Genomic DNA, 25,977 nt, shown 5'->3' on the forward strand with positions numbered 1-25,977 from the left:
GGCTAGCTGGTCTAACTAATGCAAAAAAAGCTGAATGGGTTGACAAATAACCTACTGCATGATACCTACTGCAATGCTGGCCAGAGATAAAAACAAACAACAAGACACCCAAACGTTTGCTCAGGGATTCTATGATCCCGGCAGGTGTCTTACAACCAAGGAAATGCCCTGATGCTCCAGCCAGCTCCAGAGACAAAGTGCATCTTGGTACAGGAAGCAACCAAGCTTTGTTGTAGTACCACGTGGTGGTGGTGTCTGTGAGAACCTGAACCAGCTTCCCATTTTAGGTAAATCCTAATGAAGTCAGGTGTTTTGTCATCGTCTGGAGGAGGTCTACCACTGAGTTTTGCAAAATCGCCTTGAAAAGCAAGTCGTCAAGGCAGGCAAAAACTGGTATCCCTAACCTCCAGAGATTTGCAGCGACACTGCCATTACTTTCATAAACCCCCGAGGGGCACTGGGGAGGCCAAAAGGAAGCACTACAAATTGAAAATGCTCCAATCCTTTAAACTCAAAGTAGCGTCTTCGGGACACGTACACAAAAGTAGGCATTCTGCAGATCCAAAGAAACCATCCGGTCACCTGGATCCAAAACAGACAGAACATGGGTCAACTTGAGCATCTTGAATTTGTCCATCTGGAAGGCGGCATTCAGACGGTGGTGATACAAAATAGGAAGAAGGCCTCTGTTGTTCATCAGCACGAGGTAATAGCAGGAGTTGACACCCAGTCTCTATATCTAGGGTCAGAACCCTCTCTATTGTTTCTTTGGCCAAAATAGCCTGTACCTCTAGGAGTAAGATGGAGAGGTGCTCCTTGGAAAGCTGCTCTGATGTAGGTGAAAGATGTGGTGGGTCAAAAAGGAATGGCAGAGCATAGATATTGAATGATCTGAAGGGCACAACTGCTGGATGATATGTTTTGCATCCCTTTAAGGAAATGTACGACAGAGTGGTTGTGTGCCACTACAAGTAAACTAAACTGACTTGCATGCTGAGGCCACAGACTGCAATGGTTGCTACCTTTGGTGGCCTGTATGTTGTCTGCACGATCCCTGCCCAGACACCGAAAGCTAGGGGGCCTGTTGCAGAGGCAGCAGCCATTGTCATTGCCAGTACACCTAATCTCTGGAGTAGCCTCAAAAGAGGCAAAATTACTGAGGGTATTGTTTAGCCAGAGTAGTAACGCCTAGAGAACACGTCTTGACCTGGCTTCTCTTTTATGTGTTCCTGCAGGAATCTTCCCTTTTGCCAAACAGGGGAGATCAATCAAAAAGCATGTCCCTCAAAGAGACCTGCACGTCACTAGATAAACCTGTGGATCTCACCCAAGCATGACACAAAATCACGAAGCTAATGTTAAGTGCACTGCCCAAGCAGTCAGTAGTGTCCAGTTCCGAACAGAAAATGTATTTGTCCTCATCCAGATTATCCATGGTGGTTTGAACAAGGTTGGCTCAGGGACTGTGTGAAGAAATTTGGTTTATTATATAATGTGGCTGTGAGACCTCCGTGTGTAATAAACTCACAACCCTATCTTGGGACCAGTCAGGTTCATTTGTCAAACCTTATCCCAATTCCAGGTCACAGTGGCTTCGAACAGCACCAAAACAACGGAATAAGAGAGAGAAAAATGACTCTCCAGAAACTCAACATCAATTTATAAAATTGGGATGCATTTTCAGGAATTTATAGACACCAACATGACCAAGATCCCCTAGAAAGTTCTGGAGTTATAAATACTTGAAGAAACAGCAAATCACCACTTTCCACTTGACCACAAACAAGCATTGGTAACTTCAAGGAAATTGGCACAAACTTTTTCAATAAATCTTCCATCTAAGTTGAAGGACGTGTCTTCAGGATACTTTGGGTGAACAACTCCAGAAGGGATACTCTTATGTCCAGAAAGTGCCCTCAGGAAATGTGGGTAGCCATAGGGTTACTTGGGTTACTTCCGCTGGATAGCAGAATCCCCCTTGACTTTTAGAGCTGGGTAGCCAACCCAGGGGAGCGGCTACCTCTGGGCTACACGCCTAGGGGAGAACTGGTCTGACCAGTGTTTTCCCATTGATGTCCCTGGCACCCTCCAGTCTACCTAAACAAGAAGTACCACCTCTTTGAGTGTCCTTACAATTTGCTCTTCAAAGGCAACTTCCCCTTTAAAGCTCGCTTTTTAGGGCTCACATCTCGTGTGACTTTCCTTGCCAGGAGGAGATGGCATCTTCTCTGCGGCAGGCCCTTTGTCGGCTTTCCAGGGTATCATTCACACTTCTCCCAAGTCAGCCAGATGGCTAGTTTGAAGACAGTCCTTTGTTTTCAAGTGTAAACGGGAACTGGAAAACCTTGGGCAACAAAATAGAAACTTACTAACGTTGCACTTTGCCTACTAGCGACATTAAATACGATTTAACCATTAAATCTAATTTTATGCACTGATTCTTTTGATAACTTAAAGTAACAACCTTAGTAGTCCCATTCAGAAGTTAGCAGGACTGAGATGTCAGCCTGTAACTCTGCACTCAACAATGGGGTTACTAGCCTTTCAACAGTAAGAACAACAATATTGGTTTTTACTGTTATGACCTTAAAGTACGAGTTACTTACCTTCGGTAACAATGTATCTGGTAGATACGATTCTAGCCGCAGATTCCTGAACGTAGAATTATCCCCAGGTTGGAGACTAGATCCGGAAAACTTTTCTGCCACAGCATCCCTGTGCGCCACGGGGACGGTACCACGTGACAACGCCCTGACGTCATCTGCGTCCGTGATGTCAGCGAGGATACATAAGTCCCACTCCCGCGCGACTACGTCAGTTTTCTTCTGACAACTTTTCCGCAACACAACACTTAACCATCACAACAAAAACTGTAAATATGGGAACAGTGTGGGAAAAAATTAGCTAACAGAAAGGAAAGAAACGAATGGTGTGGAACCGCACCATCCAGAACAGTGCCAGACACTATGGCACCAGAAGTCATGAAGGGAAAGAACAGAGCACAGTTACTGCAAGCAAGCCTGCAAACAATATGACAGCCTCCCAGGGGGCAGGAAGCATGTGAAAAATGGCATAGCATACGAAGAAGTCTGCAACCACAGCCCAGAACCGAGAAGGGCATCAAGGCCAGACCGGAAGAGGAATGAATATTCACCCCAGACAACATCAACAGGGAGAGACATCTCCTACAAGAGCCAAGGGTCGAGCCCCGGCTAAGGGACCTCAAACTTCAGAACTGCAATGGCACCAGAAGTGCAAGAAACGAGAGGAAGAAGAGCACAAGCAGACCCCACACTGGAGACCAGGGTACAGGGGCGCAGAAGCACCAATGAAATCATCAACTAAGTGTGAGAAGTTGGCCTGATATGTAGTGCTCACTATTCTAGTGATCACTGTGTATCATTCCAAACGACCCTTATTGATGATTGGTTGTAAGTCTACCTTATAGACCAGCTATCCTAGTAGCATGGACAAGAGCAGTCTTTAGGCTAAACTCTAGAGGGCGTGTTAAGCCAGCTGTTATACCATCACATATACCCCTTGAACACCAAGTGAAAGGACACCACGCAAGTTGTTATGAAAATAAAAGGATATTTATTTATAACAAGTCTACCCTGATCTCTTTATGAGTCAGGGAGCTAAGCACACAACAAAACTCTTACGAAAATACTTTAAGTTGCACAATTTACACAAATGCCCGAGGGGCACGAAAAACCATATACTACAAAAGTGGAATGCGAAATACTAGCAGGTAAGTAACAAGATCCAGAGGCTTCAGGATCGCTAGGACTACACTACAGAACCCTAAGGTTAGGAGCAGGAGGCCTAGGGAGATAGGGTGCAGAGTGTGCACTCTCACGCGGGATGCGGGACAAAGTCTATGGATGCTAGTTTTCGTAAAGTTAGTGTTATCGGACGAATCCGACTAGATAGGCTGAAAACGAAAAAGGATCTGGACACTTAGATAGTGAACCTACGTTGGAGCACCCAAATGCTCAGGTTACCTAGCCCAGGGGCTGCGGCTGCATAGGGTTCAAAAGACGTCGGGAATCCTCGTTACAGTCTATGGAGCCTGAAAGAAGAAGTTGCTGGCAGGCGACCAGTGATGATGTTCGATGGGATCCAAGCCTGGATCGGTGATGGAGACCTCCTGAAAGCAGAGGGGACTCAGTTCTTAATCACTAGCCAGTGATTAGGTGGGCACCAGGATGGCACCGGATGAAGTCACCTCGACCAGGTGAGTGGGCGAAGCTGGGCTCTTCAGTCTCTCGGACCAGGAGGCGTTATCGGCGACCAGGATGGAGGTGCGAGCTGTCCCACGAAGGTGTCTGCTGTCGGCGATGCTGGACCCAGGATTGGGGCAACAAACCTTGGCAAAGGCAAGCCCACGCGGTGGACTCAAGATGGCGTCTGGAGTGGACCAGGAGGGTCCGGGGTGCTCCTCTCTTGGAAGGGAGCAGGGGCCAGTCTGGAGCAACCAGACTAGCGGTATAATCGTCGTGGTTCGTCGTCAGGAGGGCCACTAGCCAGCAGGCAAGTGACCGGACAACACGGTGAGCAGCAAAGAGCAGAAGGGCCCCACGCAGATCTCGTGGATGCTGGGGGGCTGGACTTCGGTGCTGGAGCTGCTCAGGGTTAGGGGTTCTCAAACCCCAAAGCACTCACTCGAGGATCCCTCGGCGGTCGTGCTGGATAAGCGTCGTGCAGTTTTGAAGATGGCCGGTCCCTTCAGGTCTCGCCACACCCACGAGTCTCAGCTGGGCTGATGATGTAGGTAGAGATCCGAGATGCCAGGGAATCCGGGTCTCGTCGAGCTGGGCAGTCTTGATCCAGAGGATGGACGTGCAGCAAACCGCATGCGCTTAGATGGTGCCCGCTGGTGCAGGGTGGCTACTCCTTAGCCACAAGGGAGAGTCTTCAGAAAGGTTCAAGAGTTCTTTCGTGGAAAGTAGTCAAGATTCAGAATTATCTAATTTGGGAAGGGGGCCCGCTCCTACCTTTATACTAAAGAAAGGGGCTGGCACGCGACTAGGTCCTGCCCATGGGTGGGACCAGGAGGGGGGTGGTTACACCCCTCTCCCTTGTCCGGACTTTCCCCAGCTCAGGGGCTGGTGTGCCCCTGGAACTGGTTCAAGCCGGCATATGCACAGTGAGCACCAGGGTGCCACTTGCAGTCACCTTCCTCTCAGCCCTGCCTACCTGGGATACACAAAACCCGGTCTGGGATGGTGCTAGCACCGCCCCTGACAGGAAACCCTTTGTCCAAGCTCTCCTCGCTGGAAGGACTCCCAGCAGCAGGAGGTCAGACTTGTGTCTGTGGTGGCAGCATCCATTTTGTGATGCTGAGGCTCGAGTAAACTTTAACCGGGGTTCACAGTTACATACATGTCGTGTCCCTCTAGAAGGGTGGAATGCTAACCCCGTCGCCAGAATTGGCGAGGGGTTAGTATTCCAATTCGTATGACACCTTACTCGACATGTTTTGATAAAGCGATACCAAAGTTAGCAAATAACCGCGAGGATTATAATGCACTTAAGAGTATATGGTACGCGTTATCATGGAACAGCTATTAGGACTTGGTTCCGCAAGCTGCAAACGGGCTCAGCTCATGCCAGAGCACCATCTCACATAATTCCAAGCACTCTGCCTTCAGGATTGTTAAGGCCTGCCATAGGAGTGACTGATAGGAATACATGTGTCCATTTTAGGGTTAGATATAGGAATACTATAGCTAAAGCAAAGGGTGATTACACCACCTTGCCCCAGCTGTCGTGCAGCCAGTTGTGTCAGATTTGGATGGCCAGCCAGGGGTGGCATAATACATGCTGCAGCCCCTGGTGAACAAGTTACTTACCTTCGGTAACGATATATCTGTAAGAAACATTAGTTAGTGTTAGATTCCTTACCTTAGAATATCCCCAGGCGTCAGTCTGGATCCGGAAACTTTTGCGTAGCAGTACCCCTGCGCGTCGGTAGGCGTCGTCTGCAGGCGTCCCCTGCGGCTCCGCGTCCGTCGTCGGCGTCGTGCGCCGTGATGACGTCGCTGGAGTACATAGACGCCGCCTCCGCGCGCTGACGTCAGTTCTTTGCACACAGCATTTCCGCGCCAGGAGACGCAGAGCCATGAGAGAACCAACACTGGTGCCATGTAAAAACTAGGGCCCTGAAAGGGATGACCTTAACCCTAGGTATCAGTTCGCAGAACGGGAAGGATGGGTGGGTTCGGTAAGGAATCTAACACTAACTAATGTTTCTTACAGATATATCGTTACCGAAGGTAAGTAACTTGTTCATCTGAAAGAAACACGTTAGTGTTAGATTCCTTACCTTAGAATACATACCCCAGCAATACCAACCCCGGTGGCGGGTCTGCGAACCAATACAAAACTACACCAGAAAGTCCTGGAGGACAGAACGGCCAAAGAAGCCATCCCTCCGGACTTGACTGTCCAGGCAGTAGTGCCTCGCAAAGGTGTGCAGCGAGGCCCACGTAGCTGCTTGGCAAATGTCCTGCAAGGGGACTCCCCGGCCCAGGGCAGTAGTAGCCGCCGTGGCCCGAGTGGAATGGGCCCTCAGCCCAACAGGAGGCTCCTTCCGAGCCAAAGAGTAGCACGCTTTGATGCAGAGGACGACCCATCGAGAGATGGTTCGTTTACAGACCGCCCGTCCCTTCTTCGCACCCACGTAGCCAACAAACAGTTGGTCATCCACCCGGAACTGGCGTGTGCGATCCATGTAAAATGAAAGCGCACGTTTTGGGTCCAGACGATGGAGCCGCTCTTCATCCTTTGAAGGATGCGGAGGCGGGAAGAAGGAAGGGAGGGTGATGGACTGCCCGATGTGAAAGGCCGAAACAACCTTGGGCAGGAAAGAAGGTCTAGTCCTCAGAACCACCTTGTCAGGATGAATGGACAGGAAAGGAGGTTGGACAGAAAGAGCCTGGAGCTCACTCACCCTCCTGGCAGAGGTGATGGCAACCAGGAAAGCCGTCTTTAAAGTCAGGAGACGGAGAGGACAAGAATGAAGGGGCTCAAAGGGAGCACACATCAGGAAAGTCAGAACCAGGTTCAAATCCCACTGAGGCATCACAAACGGAACAGGTGGAAACATGTGAGTGATGCCCTTCAAGAATCGAGTTACAATCGGGGATTTGAACAAAGAAGGCTGATCAGGAAGCCTCAAGAAGGCTGAAAGGGCAGAAAGGTAGCCCTTGATAGTGCCCAGAGCAGAGCCCTGCTGGGCAAGAGAAAGAAGAAACAGAAGAACCTCCGAAAGAGGGGCAGAAAGAGGGTCCACAGCCTTTGCTGTGCACCATGCCACATATCTGTTCCACCGACAGGCGTATACCGACTTAGTGGAGGGACGCCTGGCTGCCAGAATAACATCACCGACTTCAGGAGGCAAGTCAAATGGCCTCAACTGCCGCCGCTCAATCTCCAAGCATGGAGGTGGAGACTGGACAGGTTCGGGTGGAGGACCGTCCCCTGCTGCTGCGACAGAAGGTCCTCCTGAAGGGGCAGGCGGATCGGGGGACCGACTGACATGCTGAGTAGCTCGGGATACCAGTACCTTCGAGCCCAGTCCGGAGCCACAAGGAGAACTTGGGCCCGGTCGCGCCTGATCTTCTTCAGCACTCTGGGCAGAAGTGGTATAGGCGGAAAGGCGTATAACAGACCGCAACTCCACTCGCGCCGAAAGGCGTCGCCGTGCGAGTGCCGTCTTGGAAACTCCAACGCGCAGAACTGATGACATTGCGCGTTCTCTTCTGTGGCGAATAGATCTAACCAAGGCTCTCCCCATTGCAGAAAGATGCCTCGCGCCACGTCCGAGTTCAGACGCCATTCGTGATCCATCGAGCACCGACGGCTGAGTTTGTCCGCCCTGGCGTTCAGAGAACCTGCCAGGTGTTGAACCGTCAGAGTCACGCCCTGACGTTCCAGCCATTGCCAGAGGCGCAGAGCCTCCTGGCAAAGGGTCCACGACCCCACTCCGCCCTGTTTGTTGCAGTACCACATGGCGGTGGTGTTGTCGGTGAACACCTGCACTACACTCCCGTTGACAAAGGGGAGGAATGCCTTCAGTGCCAGACGAATCGCCCGCAGCTCCAACAGATTGATATGGAGCCGGGACTCCGCCGGAGACCAGATGCCTCTGATCTCTGCCTCTCCCAAGTGGCCACCCCAGCCCTGGAGGGACGCGTCCGTCACGACAACGTGCTCCGGTTGGGGAAGGGAGAGGGACTTGCCCCTGACCCAATCGCGGTCCGTAAGCCACCACTGCAGTTGTCTCGCAGTGCCCTCCGAGATCAAGACGTGGTCGGACAAGTTGCCCTGATGCTGAGCCCACTGAAACTTCAGGTCCCACTGCAGAGCCCGCATCCGCCACCGGGCGTGATGCACCAGTAGGATGCAGGAAGCCATCAGTCCCAGCAGCCGCAGCGTCAACCTGACCGAAACTCGGGATAGCGGCTGAAAGATGGGAATCAAAGCCTGAATATCCCGAACCCGCCGTTCCGGAGGATAAACCCGAAACTGCGCCGAGTCCAGAACCGCTCCGATGAAAAGGAGCTTTTGAGAGGGACACAGGTGTGATTTCGGCACGTTGATGGAGAACCCCAGGTCGTGCAAGAGGTCTGCCGTCATCTGAAGGTGGTGGACGACTGTTTGGGGCGAGCCCGCCTTCAACAACCAATCGTCTAGGTAGGGAAAGACTGAAACCCCCAACCTGCGCAGATGGGCTGCGACCACCGCCATCACCTTTGTGAACACCCGTGGGGCGCTGGTAAGGCCGAAGGGGAGCACGATAAACTGAAAGTGCTCCAGGCCTACCGTGAACCGCAGGTAACGCCGGTGGGCCGGCAGGACGGGAATGTGAAAATAGGCGTCCTGCAAGTCCAACGCTACCATCCAGTCTTGTGGGTCTAGAGCAGCCAAGACCTGAGCTAACGTCAACATCTTGAACTTCTCCTTCCGGAGGAAGCCGTTGACGTTCCTTAGATCCAAGATAGGACGTAGGCCCCCCTTGTCCTTCTTGGGCACCAGAAAGTAGTGGGAATAGCAACCACGCCCTACTTCTGGCCCAGGAACGCGCTCGATGGCCCCCTTGGCCAAGAGGGCCGTAACTTCCTCCTGCAGAAGTGTCAAGTGGTCCCCCGACACACGGTGGTTCTGCGGTGGCATGGCTGGAGGAGAGGTCTCGAAGGGGAGGGAGTAGCCCCTTCGGACGATTTGCAGCACCCACCTGTCCGAAGTGATCGTGCGCCAGTGAGCGTGGTGATGGCGAACCCTGCCACCCACTGGCGTCACATGGGGCCGAAAGCACGGACTAGGAGGATTTTGGGGTAGATGCTGCGGGGGAAGGTGTGGTCTGACCCCGCCGTTGTCCCCGACCGCCACCACGGCGGATTCCACGGCCGCCACCGCGTTGGAAGGATTGTTGCGGCGCGTGGCTGGCAGCACGTGTGGGGGCGCCCCTTCCTTGGCCACGAAAGGGACGAAACGAACCCGGTTGCTGACGCTGGGTCGAGAGACCCAAGGACTTGGCCGTGACCCTGGAGTCCTTGAAGCGTTCCAGCGCGTGGTCCGCTTTGTCACCGAACAGGTGACAGCCATCAAACGGCATGTCCATCAGGGTATTCTGGACATCAGCCGAAAAATTGGCGGATCTCAGCCAGGCGTGGCGACGAATCGCCACCGTCGTAGACATAGCTCTGCCCAGCGAGTCGGTCGTATCAAGACCACACCGAATGGAATATTTCGCTGCATCTCGGCCCTCAGCCACAGCCTGACCGAGCTTTGCCCGCACCTCCATGGGGCATTCTGGCAGCAGCTCCGCGACCGTATCCCACACAGAGTGGGTGTAGCGGCCCAAGAGGCAGGCGGTGTTGCAAGACCGCAGGCCCAAACTAATGGACGAGAAGACCTTTTTGCCAAACTGGTCATACCTCTTGGATTCCCGGTCGGGCGGGGCCGACGGGAATGCGGACTGGGAGGTCGAGGCCTGGATCACCAGACTCTCAGGAGTGGGGTGGGTAGACAGGTACTTGGGGTCGTCCGGACAAGGACGGTGGCGCCTGGCCACGTTCCGATCAACAGGCGCACCTGAAGCGGGCCTGGACCACGTGCCCAACAGAACGTCAGACAAGGCTTCATTAAACGGCAGCAGTGGCTCCAGTGGGCATGACTGCGGTTTGAAGACCTCGGTGAGGATGTTAGGCCTCACGGCCGCGACGGGGAGCTCAAGGTTTAAGGCCTTGGCAGCCCTCATCAGCACCACAGAATAGGCAGCTCCCTCCACCGATGCCACGGTTGGAGGAGAGATCAAACCAGGGTTAGGAGAGTCGTCCAAACCACTGGCATCCCCCAAGTCACCTGTCCAGTCCGGGTCATACTGGCACTCGCGAGCCAGAGGGTCCTCGGACCCCTCCCAACCTTCACCGTACTCCTCATCCTCTCCGTATTCGGAGTCAATGATGAAGACCGGCTCCTCGGGGTTCATGGGCCCCACCGGCGCCGGGACCGGCGTCGAGCGACGCCCGTCCGGCGCCGCGTCCGGCGTCGGAGAAGGTAAGGGGACGGCGCCGCCCGGAGCCGGCGTCGGAACCCCACCGCCGGCCGGAACCGGCAGCGGAGAACCGGCGCCGCGCGGGGGCGGCGTCGGGGGTAACCTCGATGGCAACGGCGCCGGGGAGGCCGGAAGACCAGCCGGCGCCGATCCCGAAGGCCCCTGCGGCGCCGGGGTCGGAGCCGTCGGCGGCGCCGGGGCCGGAGCACCCGACGGCGCCGAGGCAGGGACACCCGAGCCGCCAGGGCCCCCAGACGGTAGCACTGGGCCCGAAGGCGCCGTAGGCCCCGTCGGAGAAGCGAGCGCCCTCATGGCCATGAGGAACGTCTCGATCTCCTCAGGCGTCGCGCCATGCCCAGGGACCGGAGGGTATGAGGCAGGCCGCACCGGTGACTCTCGCGGAGCCGCGGGGTTGGGGTCACCCGAGCCCCCGGCCGCATCGCGCGAGCGTCGGGGGGAGTCGGGGGTACGATGACGACGCCCCGACTTCTTGTGCTTCCTACCTGACGAGCCTGACGAGTGGTGTCGACTTCCGGAGCGCCCAGCGCGGCTCCGCGACCGCTCCCTCGAACGCTCTCCCGACCTCCGGCCGGACCGGGACCGCTCCCGGTCCCGACGTGGGGCCGACACCCGGAGCTCCAGTAGCTTGCGGGACCGCTCCCGCCTAGCCTTGTTGGTAAGGGCCCGGCAGTCGACGCAGGAGTCCACGTCGTGGTCGGGGCCCAGACACCGGAGACAGAGCCGGTGATGGTCTGTGACCGACATCGTGCGCTCACAGTCATCGCAATTCTTAAACCCAGGCATCCTATCAGGCACAATAGAGAAAAAACAATCGAAAAACTTGGTCAAAGACCGGAGTACTGCTCTTCAGATCTGCGTCCACTGGCGCGGAAAAAAGAAGAACTGACGTCAGCGCGCGGAGGCGGCGTCTATGTACTCCAGCGACGTCATCACGGCGCACGACGCAGACGACGGACGCGGAGCCGCAGGGGAAGCCTGCAGACGACGCCTACCGACGCGCAGGGGTACTGCTACGCAAAAGTTTCCGGATCCAGACTGACGCCTGGGGATATTCTAAGGTAAGGAATCTAACACTAACGTGTTTCTTTCAGATAGGCCCTGTGTGCACCTATGCCCTGGGTACCTAAGGTACACTGTACAGGGACTGATAAGGTGACTCAGTATCCGATTAGATATGTAGCTAAGGTACATGGAATCCATTTTACAGAGAGAGCAGTGGGCCTGGTGTCCTGAATAGCAGGGTCCCAGGTCAACTAAGTCGGAAAACCAGCAAAACACCAGGCAAAAAGTTGGGGGCAACCATAGTCAGATATCCACCTTCCTACACCAAGCACCAGAAGGGAAGAACTGAAGCCAACAACAAGACTAGCATTCCCCTAGGAAGAAAAGACAGTCGCAGACAACAACCACCTGGAGGCAGCCGTGTGCAGAAGACCAAAGAAGGGTCCTCGCAGAATGTGGAGGCAGGGCGGGTCGTGGAGGAATCTGCGGCTAGAATCGTTGCTACAAAATACATCGTTACCGAAGGTAAGTAACTCGTACATCTGATAGAGACTCCTAGCCGCAGATTCCTTAATGTAGAATACATACCTTAGCCATACCCAAGAGGGAGGAGGGTCTGCTAGAGGATCTCTCCAGCCTGTATGAAGCAGGGCCCCAATAGTGGATGAGTCACAGGAATAGGGAGAATAGCTCAGTCCAGAAGGGAACATCATCACCACTAAAAAACACCGGACCCAGAGGGGTGCGTGATGAAGACAAAAAGAGGCGACACAACCCTCATCAGCAAGAGGATGCAAGGACAAGGAGAAAGGAGGCCAGTGCACCCCAAGCCAAACCAAGGAAACAGGAACCTCCACCAAACGAGTACCGAGGAAGAAGAGCCACCCACAGACTCCAAGGAGAAGAGGCAGAACCGCAGGCAAAGCCCTCCACCGGAAAACACACCCAGTGAAGAGGGCAGCCAAGCCTACCATAGCTGGAAGTCAACAGACAAGACAGAAAAATGCCTCAGCAATAAAGGCAGGTGGTAGAAGAAGAACTTGATCAGACGAGATTCCCGCAGATAAGAAGCAGGGTCGCCAGAGCCCACGCCAAGGCTCCCAGCCACAGAACAGAAGAGCAGACGGGTGCAGCCAGCCACTGGCAAGTGCCACGAATTGACCACGTCAGGCTCAGAGCAAGGGCAAGGCCAGAAAAAATCCAGAACGACCCCTAACAAGGGACCGCTCCAGAGAGATTCGAACCATGAAAAAAGTGAGATCAACAAGAATATAAGAGGAGACAAGTAGGACGGACTAGGCCACCAGCACAAGAAAGTATCCCCTCGGAAACATCAGCCAGCGGAATACAACAGCAGCAGGAAAGGTGAGGAACCCGCATGGGGGAGGCCACACCCTCCCAGCAGAACACAGGGCTATACAATAGCTACCAATACCCCACATAGGGTAGGACACGTTCCAAGAAGCATGGCAACCACATTTAGGGAAGAAAATCCTGCATCAGAGAACAAATTATAAACCTGCTGCAGAAACCACAGAAGGCTTAGTAATCAGCCCAAAGGTACATTTGTACCCATAAAAGGGGGGGCTGAACCAGAAGTGAACAGGAGAGAGGGGCTAACCAAAGGACCCCGAGGGCACAGTAACCCTCACAGAAAGTGTAACAGCCACTCTAAAAACCAAATACCAAGAGCAAGTGGGATAACGCCTCCCACAAGAACCGGAGGATCAGCAAACCAACTCACTGAGGAGGAGGAGGAGGACGGAGCCCAGCAAGAAGACGCTGAATGGCGGAATCTGCATGTTTATTAAACAGCAGGACCCTGTCAAAAGGCAGGTCAACCAAACGCTTCTGATATTTTCGGGAAAAACAGCATCTCGTAGCCCAGCATGGCGACGGAGAGCCACAGATGTGGCCATAGCACGGCTGAGGGCATCGGCAACATCCAAGGCCGCACGAAGAATAAATGTGGCCAACTCTTTACCATCCAACACATGGCTCCGCAGATCACCACGGGCACCCTCGTGAGAGACATGAGAAAGAAGGGACTCCACAGAATCCCACAGGCTAGACGTGGCCCTGGTCAAAACACACAAAGTGTTAAGCGCCCTCAAGGCAGCACTGGAAGAAGCGAAGACATTACGTCCCCATAATCTAACCATCGGGCCTCCCGAGATGGAAGGAACACCACCAAAGGCAAACAATGAAAGGCATTTCGCAGTAGAGTGCCTTGAGTAGAAGGGTGAAAAGAAAGACAGAACGGGTCGTGCGGTGCAGTAGTGCCTGAGGCAAAGGATCACCATTGGCAGGGCGCCCCCAAGTCCCCATAAGAGAATTATGGAGTGACGGTTCGAAAGGAGGGACAACTCCTGTCCACCAGAACCCTGGTGGAGAATTTCCAAGAGGTTGTCTGTAGGAAATGGAGTGACAGGTTCACCCATCCTCAGAATACCAGCAGCCGTGGAAATATCCTGAACAAAGGCAACACTGGCCTCAGTAGGGCGCCGCAGAGGTGAATGCAATTTCTCTGTGGGTGATGGTTACAGACTGAGCAGCCCATCTCCAAGTCCAGGGGTAAGCGGCCAGCCCCGGCAATGAGGAGGATTAACAGAGGAATGGGGAACCTGAGGGGCCGCAGGGGAGGGTGGAGAGGCCGGTGGAGAAGCCATCCGCGAGCCACGGAAAGAAGGGTTAGAGGATTTCCGCCGTGCGGAGGGCGAATAGCCTTCCCTGGAAGATAACGGTAAAAAGGCAACTACACAGCGCCCTGTCTCCGGAGAGGAACAAACCAACAGATGCCGGACCTCAGGAGACGAAGGGAGTCTGCCATCGGCGCCTGATCAGTGGCGACCGGCGCTGGAATGGGCCTCTGTGGCGCTGGGCCGACTCCTGCCACCACGTGCTCTTCAGGAGAATGGGGCGAAGCCGATGCAAGACCACCGAAGGCGTGGTGCTGAAAAGGTGCCGGCTCGGCCTCGGATGGGGCAGCCGCCCGCGCTGAGGACCAAGAGGAACTCAGGAAGGTGCCCTGGCCTCCACCCGCCACTCCACCGGAGCCGGGGAGGAAGGTTCCTGGCACCGAAACGGTGCCGTCTCAACCTCTGGTGAGGCAGCCACCTGCTCAGAGGACCGAGAGGGGCTCGGGGGCAAGCCCGGAGTCCCGCCAATCACCTGCGACACCACAGAGAGCCCGTAGGGATTTGAGGCTAGGCAGGGATGCTAGGTGCCGAAGAGGGGAGCCCCGAAGGACCACACCCCGACGACGCCACTCTCCTACGACCTGGATCCGAAACCTTCGGCACTGGGGCCGGAGCCGCCGGCGACTCCTTGGAAGTCCCCGCACGAGGCAAGGGATCAGTGGACATCTCAGGAGGTGGAGGAAGGGCCAAAGAAGCCTGCAGAGCCACAGCGTAGGCATTTAGGCCCTAGTCGCCCCCGCACCAAGAAATGGCGGGAAGGGAGGCGACAGGCCGGGGCGCACGTCCCGGGAGGACACGGCACCCACCGCGGAAGGAGGACAAGGCCTCGGAGACACACTGAAAGACCTACCAGCCAGTGAGCCACGCCCAAAGTGCCGCAGCGAAACACTATTCCACAGACGAAACCGGTGGCTTCTCGCCTCCGAGGTAGGGAACGGAAGCTGGGACGACAACGACCTGGACAAGCACGCCAACAGCAACTTCATCCGGCACTCCCGCCGTGACTTAGGCTTAAGGTGCTGGCAATCGTCGCCACTCTCCGAGTCATGGTGCTCACCCAGGCACCACATGCAAATCGGGTGAGGGTCCGTCACCGACATGGGACGTGCACAAGAGGTACACGTCTTGAAGCCCAAAGGCATTCACACACTGTTCCACTGAAACAGCAAGCGTGTAAAGGGATAGAAGGCCTGAAAACAGACCAGGACACAATCTGGATCCACGTTGCACACGGAAAAGAGAAAAAACTGACGTAGGCGCGCCAGGGTGGGACTTATGTATCCTCGCTGACGTCATGGACGCGGACGTCAGGGCGGAGTCATGTGGTGACGTCTCCCCCCAGCACGCAGGGATGCTGTGGCAGAAAAGTTTTCCGGATCCAGTCTCACGCCTGGGGATAATTCTACGTTAAGGAATTTGCGGCTAGTAGTCTCTATCAGATAACAACTACAGGGCCAACCTTCTAATATAACGCACCCTGCCTTTAGGGCTCAATAGGCCTGCTTAAGGGGAAACCTACCTATAGCAAAAAGGCTTGGGTTTTGCCATTGCCTAAAATGGCAAAGTCGATTTAACAGTTTAAAACGGCACTGCCAGCAAGCAAAGGAAGGCTCTGAGTCATGCCTCTGCCTTGTCATACTAGTGGTGGCACAACCAGTGCTGCAGTCCATGAGAGACATTTCAATGTACAGGCCCTAGATACCCCTGGTGCCCTATTTTAGGGACTTACAAGTAAGTCAAGTTATGCCTATTGGGAATAAGTAAATTAAACATATACCTTTTTAAGGGTCAGAGTACATGTACAGAACCCTGATTAGCAGGGCTTAGGGTATTTCAGAGTCATTATACCAGTGCCTAGTAGTCAAAATGAGGGCAGAAAAGTGGAGGTGAACCTGCAAAAACCTGTTTCATCACAGACTGCCAGCAAGATACTGCTAACTAATTCCCATTAAGCGTGGGAACATCTCCCTGGCAAATATCTCGCATTAACTGGCCAGAGAGCAGGGCTAGCAGATGAAAACATCTATTTCCCAAATGCTTCAATTCTCTTTGAATTGGTTGCTTTCTTGAATCTTCTGTTATTTTGCTTATTTTCCCTTTGTGTGGATTCCACTACATTGTGAGGCAAAGGTGGGAATAACACTGTGACAAATTCCACCCTGAAGATGTGATACAACACTTGCCTTATGAGTTGATGCAATGCAGAACACTCACATTGAAACAATAAAATCTGTGCAAAGAAAAAAGAAATTCACGAGCTTAAGCCTGATGGATGAAAACACTCGAAAGACGAAGAATCCGCTGTGTTATTGTAAATCTGGCATTAGGCTATAGTAGTGACAATAGGAATATTGTTTATCAAATATATCCACATACACTAATTAGAGAGATTTAAAAAGACAAGGATCCAACGACTTCCTATGAGACAAGGCAAAATGTATACCCATGTTAAATAAAAATGCCTCATTTTTTGTTTTTCACGTGTATACTTGTTATTCATGTTTTTAATCACTATAAAATAGGCAAAAATAAATTAGAGATGCAGACAAAACGCTTGCAATATAATGTCATCCATAAGCACTTACATTTGTTAATGTTGTCTTTACCAAAAATTTAACTTTTTACCGACCTGAATAAATTTTCTTCGGAAGGGCCCAAGGAGTGGAGCTTCCAAACATCCCAGGTTTTTGTACATTTCATCATACATTTGCTTAATATGTTTCTTATTTCTCTGTGATTTTGCTAACTCGTTTTTGGCATCCTCTATCCAGTCCTGTAGTAAAGAATCAAACAGAAAAGATGCAAAGGGTTATGAGGTGAATCTTAGGATAAGCTGCATTTACTACTATAGTAAACAAGATAATTCAATAGTCCATACGCCTAGTCAGCTGGGCACGCTGTCAAACTATTCTCTTTCAGATCTGAGGTATTAGTCCTGTCGTTCCTACCACTGCTGTTCCACTTTATCTTGTAGATAGAGTAAGGTCAAACCAAATAGTGCTTCTAAATTTTAAAAAAATTAGATTGTGGCACTCTGGTCCACAAATGATTAGATCTGTCGACATCAGGCCACAGTAATATGGTTAAATGTTTTTTTGTTTAAAAAAAAACTTTATTTATTGCTTTCAATGCAAAGCATACAATCGAGAGTGCAAAACATTGAATGGCGAATCGATCATATACATCCCACCAAAACTGTCTCCCCCCCCCCCCCCCCCCCCCCCCCGCCCCACACCCCTCCCAGGCATAACAGCAATACCATAATCGCCACATGCTCTGGATATAACAACACATTTTTCTGTATGTCATAGGAAACAAAAAGGAAGTTTAATCCCTGAGGCAGCTACCTGAAGGTCAGGCAACCAGTATTAAGTAGGGGTAAAGAGCAGTCACGTGTGTAGCTGCTACTGTTGAATCGGAACCACCAACATATTGGGTATAACATTCAAAGTATGTCAGGATTAGACATCAGATAGGATGTGACAGGAGCCCACAAATCCTTAGGGCGGGAGGACTCGGGCAACTCCTCTCCATACACTTGCAATTGATCCCTGCAATAAACCAAATCCCGAAGCCACTGCTTTACAGTGGGTGCAGACCTGGAGCCCCAGCGCTGCGCCACGGCCCTCTTTGCAAAAAGGGTGGAGATCGCAACGATACGTCTGCTAGCCGGTTTCAAGCGTTTGACATAACCCAGTAAGCACAGCTCAGGAGTACAATCCACCGGTTCCAACACTATATCTGTTAAAATGGTAACCACTGCAGTCCAGAAAGCAAACACATCTCCACACAGCCATGCAACGTGGTAAAAATCTGCATTCGCAGCACCACACCGCACACAGTCCGCAGTCTCTCTCAGGCCATATTTATATAACTGTAGGAGGGAGTAATATACCTGATGCAAGTATTTAAAATGAATAATTCTGAGGTTGCAATTAGCTGTGAGACGACCCGTAAGTTGACAGCACGCATTTCAAAGCACCGGCGCAATAGGATTGCTTAACGCAGCCTGCCAGCGCAGGCTTGAGGGGTGCTCCTCCTGATGAGGAGTTATAGAGTTTAGTAATAAGTCCTTTGCGACTCTCACCGGATAACAAGGCCTGCAGCGCATTAAGCACGGTGGGCTCCGCAGGATACCCAGGATATACTGCACGAATGGCCTGACGAACTCAGACATATGTGAAATTAAACATGAATTTGCGGTCTGCACCATTCTGAGCCTCACGCAGCGTTTTAAAATGACCCTCCTTGTATAAATCCCCCACCCTGGTGATGCCTGCAACAGACAACTCTTTCAGGGCAGAAGCCTACCGCGCCGCAAATATATCCGGATGGGATGCAAGAGGCAGCAGTGCAGCATATAAATAGGACAATAGAGCTCCGGATGCCAGTGCCCGCCATGCCCATGACGTGCATAAAGGAGGATTTATCTCTGACCGTGGGCCACCCGAGCCGCCCGAGGGGACCATCGCCTGCAATGGGACGGGAAGAATAGCATCAGCGTCAATAACCACGTGAGGATGAAAGAGCTGAGGGAAATGCCAGTAATGCGCAAAGTGCGCTTGTGCACATAAATAATAGAGACGTAGATCCGGAGCCTCAAACCCCCCCTCGATCAAAGGGCTGCACTAGAAAGTCCCATCTGCATATGGGTTGTTTCCCTCCCCACACAAAGGTTAACAGGGCAGATTGTAGGGTGCGGAACAGCACTATATTCAATTTTATATGTATATTGACAAAGAAATATAGCATCTTAGGCAAAAAAACATATTATTAACTGCTATCCTATCTGCCAATGACAGGGAAAGATGTGACCACCTTTCGGCCTGCCCTGCTCAGAAATGCGCATAATCAAGTGCCCATAATTCTAAAAGACCACCACTGCAGGATCTCAATGTATCCACAATCCCAGGTATTTCACGGGGTCGGAGGTCCAGGATAGTGGGAAGTCAAGTTCGATTTCTTTGGAGAGTGCAGTCAGTGGAAAGACCACCGATTTGGACAAGTTAATTCGAGTCCCGAAAATCTCTCAAACTGGACATACTCCCTAAGTAACAGGGACAGATACACAGAGGGCTCACGGACATAAAGCAGCATATCATCTGCATATAAGGAGACAATCAATAGATGCTGCCGAAACCGTAAGGCCGCAGCTGAATGTTTCTGGTGCAGTTTGTATGCCAGGGGCTCTAGAGCCAGAGAAAAAAGCATGGGTGACAGGGGACAGCCCTGACACGTGCCCCTCTCAATAGGAAATAAGGACTGTGAGAAGTTGGCCCGATATGCAACGTTCGCTATTCTAGCGACCGCTATGTATCGTTCCAACGACCCTTATGGTGTTTGGTTGTAAGTCAACCTATAGACCAGCTATCCTAGTAGCGTGGATACGAGCAGTCTAAGGCTAAAGACTCGAGAGGGCGCGTTAAGCCAGCTGTTTACCACACATGTACCCCTTGAACACCCAGTGAAAGGACACCACACAAGTGTTATGAAAATAAACAGGATATTTATTAAGATTCACAACAGCCCTGGACTCTTTATGAGGACAGGGTACTAAGCACAAACCAAATCTCTTAGGAAAATACTTCAAGTGCACAATTAAAACAAGTGTCCGAGGACACGGAAAGTTTAAGGTCTCGGGCGGACCCGATAAGGCAAGTCGGAAGCGAGGGACTCGGGACCCTAGAGTAAAGAGGCTATGCAGGCACCGAAATGCCGAGTTACCTAGCCACGAGGGCTGCGGCTGCACAAGTCTTACAGGCGTCGGGGTCTTCGCTGACGAGCCAGGAGCCGGAAGAAAAGGAGTTGCTGGCCGGCGACCAGTGATGAATAGTTCGTAGGGATCCAAGCCTGGATCAGAGATTGTTGATACCTGAAAGCAGAGGGGACCAAGTTCGTACTACTAGCCAGTAGTCAGAGGGTACCAGGATGGCACCGGTTGGCCGTCACCTCGACCAGGTGAGTGGGCGACGCTAGGCTCTGCAGTCTCACGGACCGGGAGGCGTTGTCGGCGACCACGGCGGAGGTGCGAGCTGTCCCACGAAGGATGATGCTGTCGGCGTCGCTGGGCCCAGGATGGGGCAACAAGCCTTGGCAGATCTCAGGGCCACGTGGTGGGCCTAAGATGGCGTCTTGAGTGGACCAGGAGGGTCCGGGGTGCTTCTCGCAAAGATGGAAGCAAGGGCCAGTCTGGAGCAACCAGACCAGCAGTGTTGATTGTCGGATGTCGTCACAGAAGGGCACAAGCCAGCGGCTAGTGACCAGACAACGTGCTGAGCAGCGAGCAGAAGGGCCCCACGCAGATCGTGGAGATGCTGGGAGACTGCACTTCGGTGCTGGAGCGGCTCAGGGTCGGGGCTTCTCGGACCCCAGAGCACTCACCAGGGAATCGCTTCGATGGTCGTGCTGGTTAAGAGCGTGCAGGTTCTGATGATGGCCGGTCCCTCGAGGTCTCGTCGCACCCACAGATCACAGCTGAGCTGATGACGCGGGTAGAGGTCAGAGGTGCCAGGGAAGCCGGTTCTCGTCGAGCTGGGCCGTCGGATCCTTGAGGAAGGACTTGCAGCAAACCGCAGAGTTCTTAGATGGTGCCCGCTGATGCAGGGTGACTACTCCTTAGTCACAAGGGAGAAATCTTGAGAAGAGTCTTGAGTGTCCTTTCGTAGAAAGTAGTTCTTGATTCAAAGATGATCTAATTTGGAAGGGTCCCCGCTCCGGCCTTTATTCTAAAGAAAGGGGTGGGTACATGACTAGGTCCTGCCCTAAGGGTGGGACCAGGAAGGGAGGTAGTTACACCCCTCTCCCCTGCCGGACTTTCCCCAGGCCAGGGCTGGTGCCCCTGGAACTGGTTCTGACCGGCAGATGCGTAGTGAGCACCGGGGTGCCACTCCGCAGTCACCTTCTCGCAAAAGCCCTGCCTACCCAGAATACACAAACCCTGTCTGGGACAGTGCGAACACCGCCCTCGACAGGAAACCCTTTGTCCAAGCTCTCCTCGCTGGAAGGACTCCCAGCAGCAGGAGGTCAGACTCGTGTCTGTGGTGGCAGCATCCATTTTGTGGAGCTGAGGCTTTAGTTAACTTTAACCGGGGTTCACAGTTACGTACATGTCGTGTCCCTCTAGAAGGGCGGAATGCTAACCTCGTCGCCAGAGTTGGTGAGAGGGCAGCATCCCGATTCGTATGACACCTTACTCGACATGTCTTGATAACGCGACACCGAAGTTACCGATGTGGTACGCGTTATCATGGAACAGCCATTGGGTCTTGATTCCGCAAGCTGCAACCGGGCTCGGCTCGGGCCAGAACCTAGTTCACACGAGCCCATGCACTCTGCCTTCAGGATTGTCAAGGCCTGCCATAGGAGTGACTGATAGGAACTCGAGTGTCCATTGTATGGTTAGATATAGGGCTACTATATCTAAAGCAAAGTGTGATTACACGACTTCGCCCCAGCTGTCATGCAGCCAGTTGTGTCAAATTTAGGAGGCCAGCCAGGGGTGGCATAATACATGCTGCAGCCCATGACGGCCCTGGGTACACCTATGCCCTGAGTTACAGGGTCTGATAAGGTGGCCCAGTACCAATTGGTAAATGCACCTAGGGTACATATTGTAATTTAGAAAGAGAACAGCCAGGCTGTGGGTCTGATTAGCAGGCCCACAGCCAGAGAAAGTCGTAAACCAGTGAAACAAAAGCAAAAAATCTGGGTGATCATAGGATTGCAGACCCTACTCTCCTACATGGACGACACCCTACCGTTGACTCGCACCCGAGCAATCGGCCCGATGTAAAGAACCGTAAGCCATTGCACGAAGAAGGGGGGAAAGCCCATCCTGCTTAGGATGGTGAACATATAAGACCAATGCACAGAGTCAAATGCCTTTGCTGCATCAAGCAGCACAGCAACAGCTTGGAAATCCGGTTCAAAATAGTGCAGTGTGGAGAACCGTGTGCGTAGGTTATGAGTTGTGGAGTGTTCCGTGACAAAACCGGATTGATCTGGCAGTACTAATAGGGGTATCAAAGGCTGTAGCCTAATCGCAATCATTTTTGCCAAAATCTTCGTGTCGATGTTGATAATCGAAAGAGGGCGATACGACCCGCACTTATTGGGAGGTTTGTCCGGTTTTAGTAAGGGGACAAGGAGGGCCTCCCAAAGGGAGGGCGGAAGGGTCCCAGTGTCATAGACCTCTGCATAGACTGCCAATAACGTAGGAGCCAGGTCTGCCGCATACGCTTTGTAGAATTTGCTCGGATAGCCATCTGGGCCGGCGGCCTTACAAGTTGGCAGGGACATAATGGCTTCCTTCACTTCCTCCTCATCAAAGGGCTGCACCAGATATTCCAGATGAACATTGGACAGCCACTCTAGAGCAACGTCATCCAACGTCTCCTCAGCAGATGGAGATTCTCTAGCAGCATAGAAATCTGTGTAAAACTTTAAGACAATGTCACAGAGGTCTTCAGTCGAGTGTCGGGGCTCACCATTGCCATCAATAAGCTCAGTGATAGCTTCCTGGCATCGTGGCTCTGCGAACTTTTTTGAGCAAGGGAACGGCTAGGCCACCCACCCTCACCATAGTACCTGGCAATTCTGCGCCGCGAGCAATGCAGCAATTCCTGATCCACAGTTTCATTATGCTCCGTAACTAGCTCTCTTATTGCTACTAACTTGGTGGTGGAGGGGTCCACATCAAAGTCACACTCCAATTTTGAGATGTCGGTCACCAGCTTCCTTATCCTACGCCAGATGTCCCTCAGAACACCGGACTGTATCCTGATGCAGGCACCTCGGATAGTGACCTTAAAGGCCTCCCAGAGATCACCTGCACTATCCACCGTGCCTTCATTGTCTGTGAAATAATGTCTAATCGCCTCCACTATAGACTGCTTAAACACCGGGTCTTTGTGCTCAGAAGGTTGAAGCCGCCACGCAAAAGGCGGTGATTGATACTCCGGAAGGCGTATCTCGAGGAGTACGGGAGAGTGGTCTGATAAGGAGCGGGCCTCGTGCGATACCTTTACCGTCCAGGTGCAGACCACCTCCAAAACGACCCAGAAATCAATGCGGGACCAAGAGCTATGCACCGACGAGGCAAATGTGCTCTTCCGATTGATGGGATGACGTTGGCTCCACATACACATCATGCAAGTGGCCCTCGTCAAAAGTCCTAGTAACATGTCTGCAGCCCGTTTAGGCCGGGCCTCACTGATGCCATGCCTATCCATCGTGGTGTCTAAACACAAATTGAAATCCCCTCCTCAAATGATGGCTGCACGTGGAAACAATGATATTCTGCGCCACACTTTAGAGAAGAACGATGGGTCCTCAATAGTGGGCCCATAGATATTTACCAGTAGCACACTCTCACCACCCAATCGGCCATGCAGTATCACAATCCGCCCACAATCATCCACTTCAGTTCTAATTACTGTAAAGGGGACTCCCTTTTTCACCAAGATTAACACCCCCTAGCATAAGATGAATAGGAGGACGACACACTCCCACTCGCCCAGCGCGTACCTATTCATTTTGCCGAATCTGTGATCAAATGAGTTTCCTGTAGGAGGGCGACATGCACTCCCATACGATCCAGACATGCAAACACCATCCTAATCTTTTTTGGCGTGTTAAGGCCGCGTATATTCCATGTGAGAAACTTAATAACGTTACTCATTGCATAACATCAACAGAGGTAGATGCCTGACAAGAGATTGTGAACCGAAGAAGATTAGACAGTGATTAATGGCATACACACATATTATGCGCCTAGGAGAGGTTCAGAAACATTCCACCCTCCCCATCCCAAACACCCCCATGCCCCCACCACTTAAGCACCCCAACCATGCCAAAGCCATTCCAATACCCTACCTGACCCCCCACCCCACCCTACAACAGCAAAACAGATTTGGGGTACACCCATATGTGGGGGCAAGGAGACGCGACCCTCCCACAGAGTAGGAGTCGACCGATCGAAACAATGTTCGAGCAAAACATACAATAACCAATAGTCCATCACTACACTGGAACAGAACTTACTGTGACCTAGAGAAAACCGACAGTGCTAAGTATTGCAGTACAAAGGTCCAAGAGAGTCTTACAAAATGAGTAGAACCCTGCATAAAGAGCTCACACCACTGGCAGGTGGCAATATGGCAGAGGATCTACCAAAAAAGTAGAGAGGCTGCAGAGCCAATTAGAAAGCCAACACTATGTTGAACATTGGCATCCCTCAAGAGAATCACCATAAGTGTAGACAGCAAACGAGCATGAGGTCAATGAGACCATGCAGATATCCCATTATGAACAATAAACTGAAAACCAAAGAGGTCATCATACAGTATACAGGTTACATCATGCCCCACTACTCTTCGTCCTCGGGCGTAGCCGTAGAGTCACGTTTCCTACGTTTTAGCAGCTTGGCATGTTCCATTGCAGCCTTCGGGGAGAAGAAAATCTTGTTGTCACCCACAGCACCTATGCGAAGCAGAGCTGGGTACAACATAGCGTAGGGGACCCACCTCATTTCTCAAAAACTGTTTCACAGTGCCAAATTCCCTCCTAGCAGCCTGGACGGCAACTGTCAAATCAGGAAAAAAGGCCATTGTGTTGCCCTGGTGGACAATAGTGACCCTCTCTGTAGCCAGGCGCAAGATGGTGTCACAGTCCCTATAATTCAAGACCCTGGCTATGACAGGGCGAGGAGGAGCCCTCAGAACCGGCTGTGCAGCCAAAGAGCAATGAGCACTCTAACCTATGAACACGCTGGACAATTGCTCTGTGCCAAAGATATCCGAGATGAGGCGCTCAATAAGTCTCCATCTTTCCCACATTTGACGATTGCGGCAGCCCAGCGATACAGAGGTTATTGCGCCGGGACCGCGCTTCTAAGTCCTCATTCTTCGCCTGGATAACTGCTAAGACTTTTTCCATATTTACAGTTTTGTCAGAGACCGTGGTTGTAGGAGAGTAGGGTCTGCAATCCTATGGTCACCCCCGATTTTTGCTTTTTGCTTCACTGGTTTATGATTTCCCTGGCTGTGGGCCTGCTAATCAGACCCACAGCTTAGCTGTGCTCTCTCTAAAATTGACAACCATGTACCTTAGGTGAATATCCAATTGGATACTGAGTCACCTTATCAGTCCCTGTACAGTGTACCTTAGGTACCCAGGGCATAGGTGCACCCAGGGCCTACCAGGGGCTGCAGCATGTATTATGCCACCCCTGGCTGGCCATCCAAATCTGACAACTGGCTGATCAATCAGCTGGGGCAAGGTGGTGTAATCACCCTTTGCTTTAGATATAGTATCCCTATATCTAACCCTAAAATGGACACATATCCTCCTATCAGTCACTCCTATGGCAGGCCTTATCAATCCTGAAGGCAGAGTGCTTGGAATTATGTGAGATGGTGCTCTGGCATGAGCTGAGGCTGTCTGCAGCTTTCGAAACCAAGTCCTTTAGCTGTTTCCATGATAACGCTATACCATTTACTCTTAAGTGCATTATAAACCTCGCGGTTATTGTCAACTTTAGTACAGCATTATCAAAACATGTCGAGTAAGGTGTCATACGAATTGGAATACTACCCCCTCGCCAATTCTGGCGACAGGGGTAGCATTCACCCTTCTAGAGGGACACGAAATGTATGTAACTGTGAACCCCGGTTAAAGTTAACTCGAGCCTCA

General features: G+C 52.2%; 1 protein-coding gene across 1 annotated transcript in view; it reads right to left on the reverse strand.

Annotated features, from left to right (window-relative positions):
- Nucleotides 1-25,977, reverse strand: part of PRKDC (protein kinase, DNA-activated, catalytic subunit) — a 2,818,033-nt gene that overhangs the window by 327,330 nt on the left and 2,464,726 nt on the right. Inside the window, exon 76 of the mRNA XM_086965729.1 lies at nucleotides 16,916-17,059. Coding sequence (XP_086821855.1) covers nucleotides 16,916-17,059 — 144 coding nt within the window. The remainder of the gene's footprint in view (nucleotides 1-16,915; nucleotides 17,060-25,977) is intronic.

The sequence above is a fragment of the Lissotriton vulgaris genome, chromosome 4_1 (assembly GCF_964263255.1).
Source record: "Lissotriton vulgaris chromosome 4_1, aLisVul1.2, whole genome shotgun sequence".
Lineage (NCBI taxonomy): Eukaryota > Metazoa > Chordata > Amphibia > Caudata > Salamandridae > Lissotriton > Lissotriton vulgaris.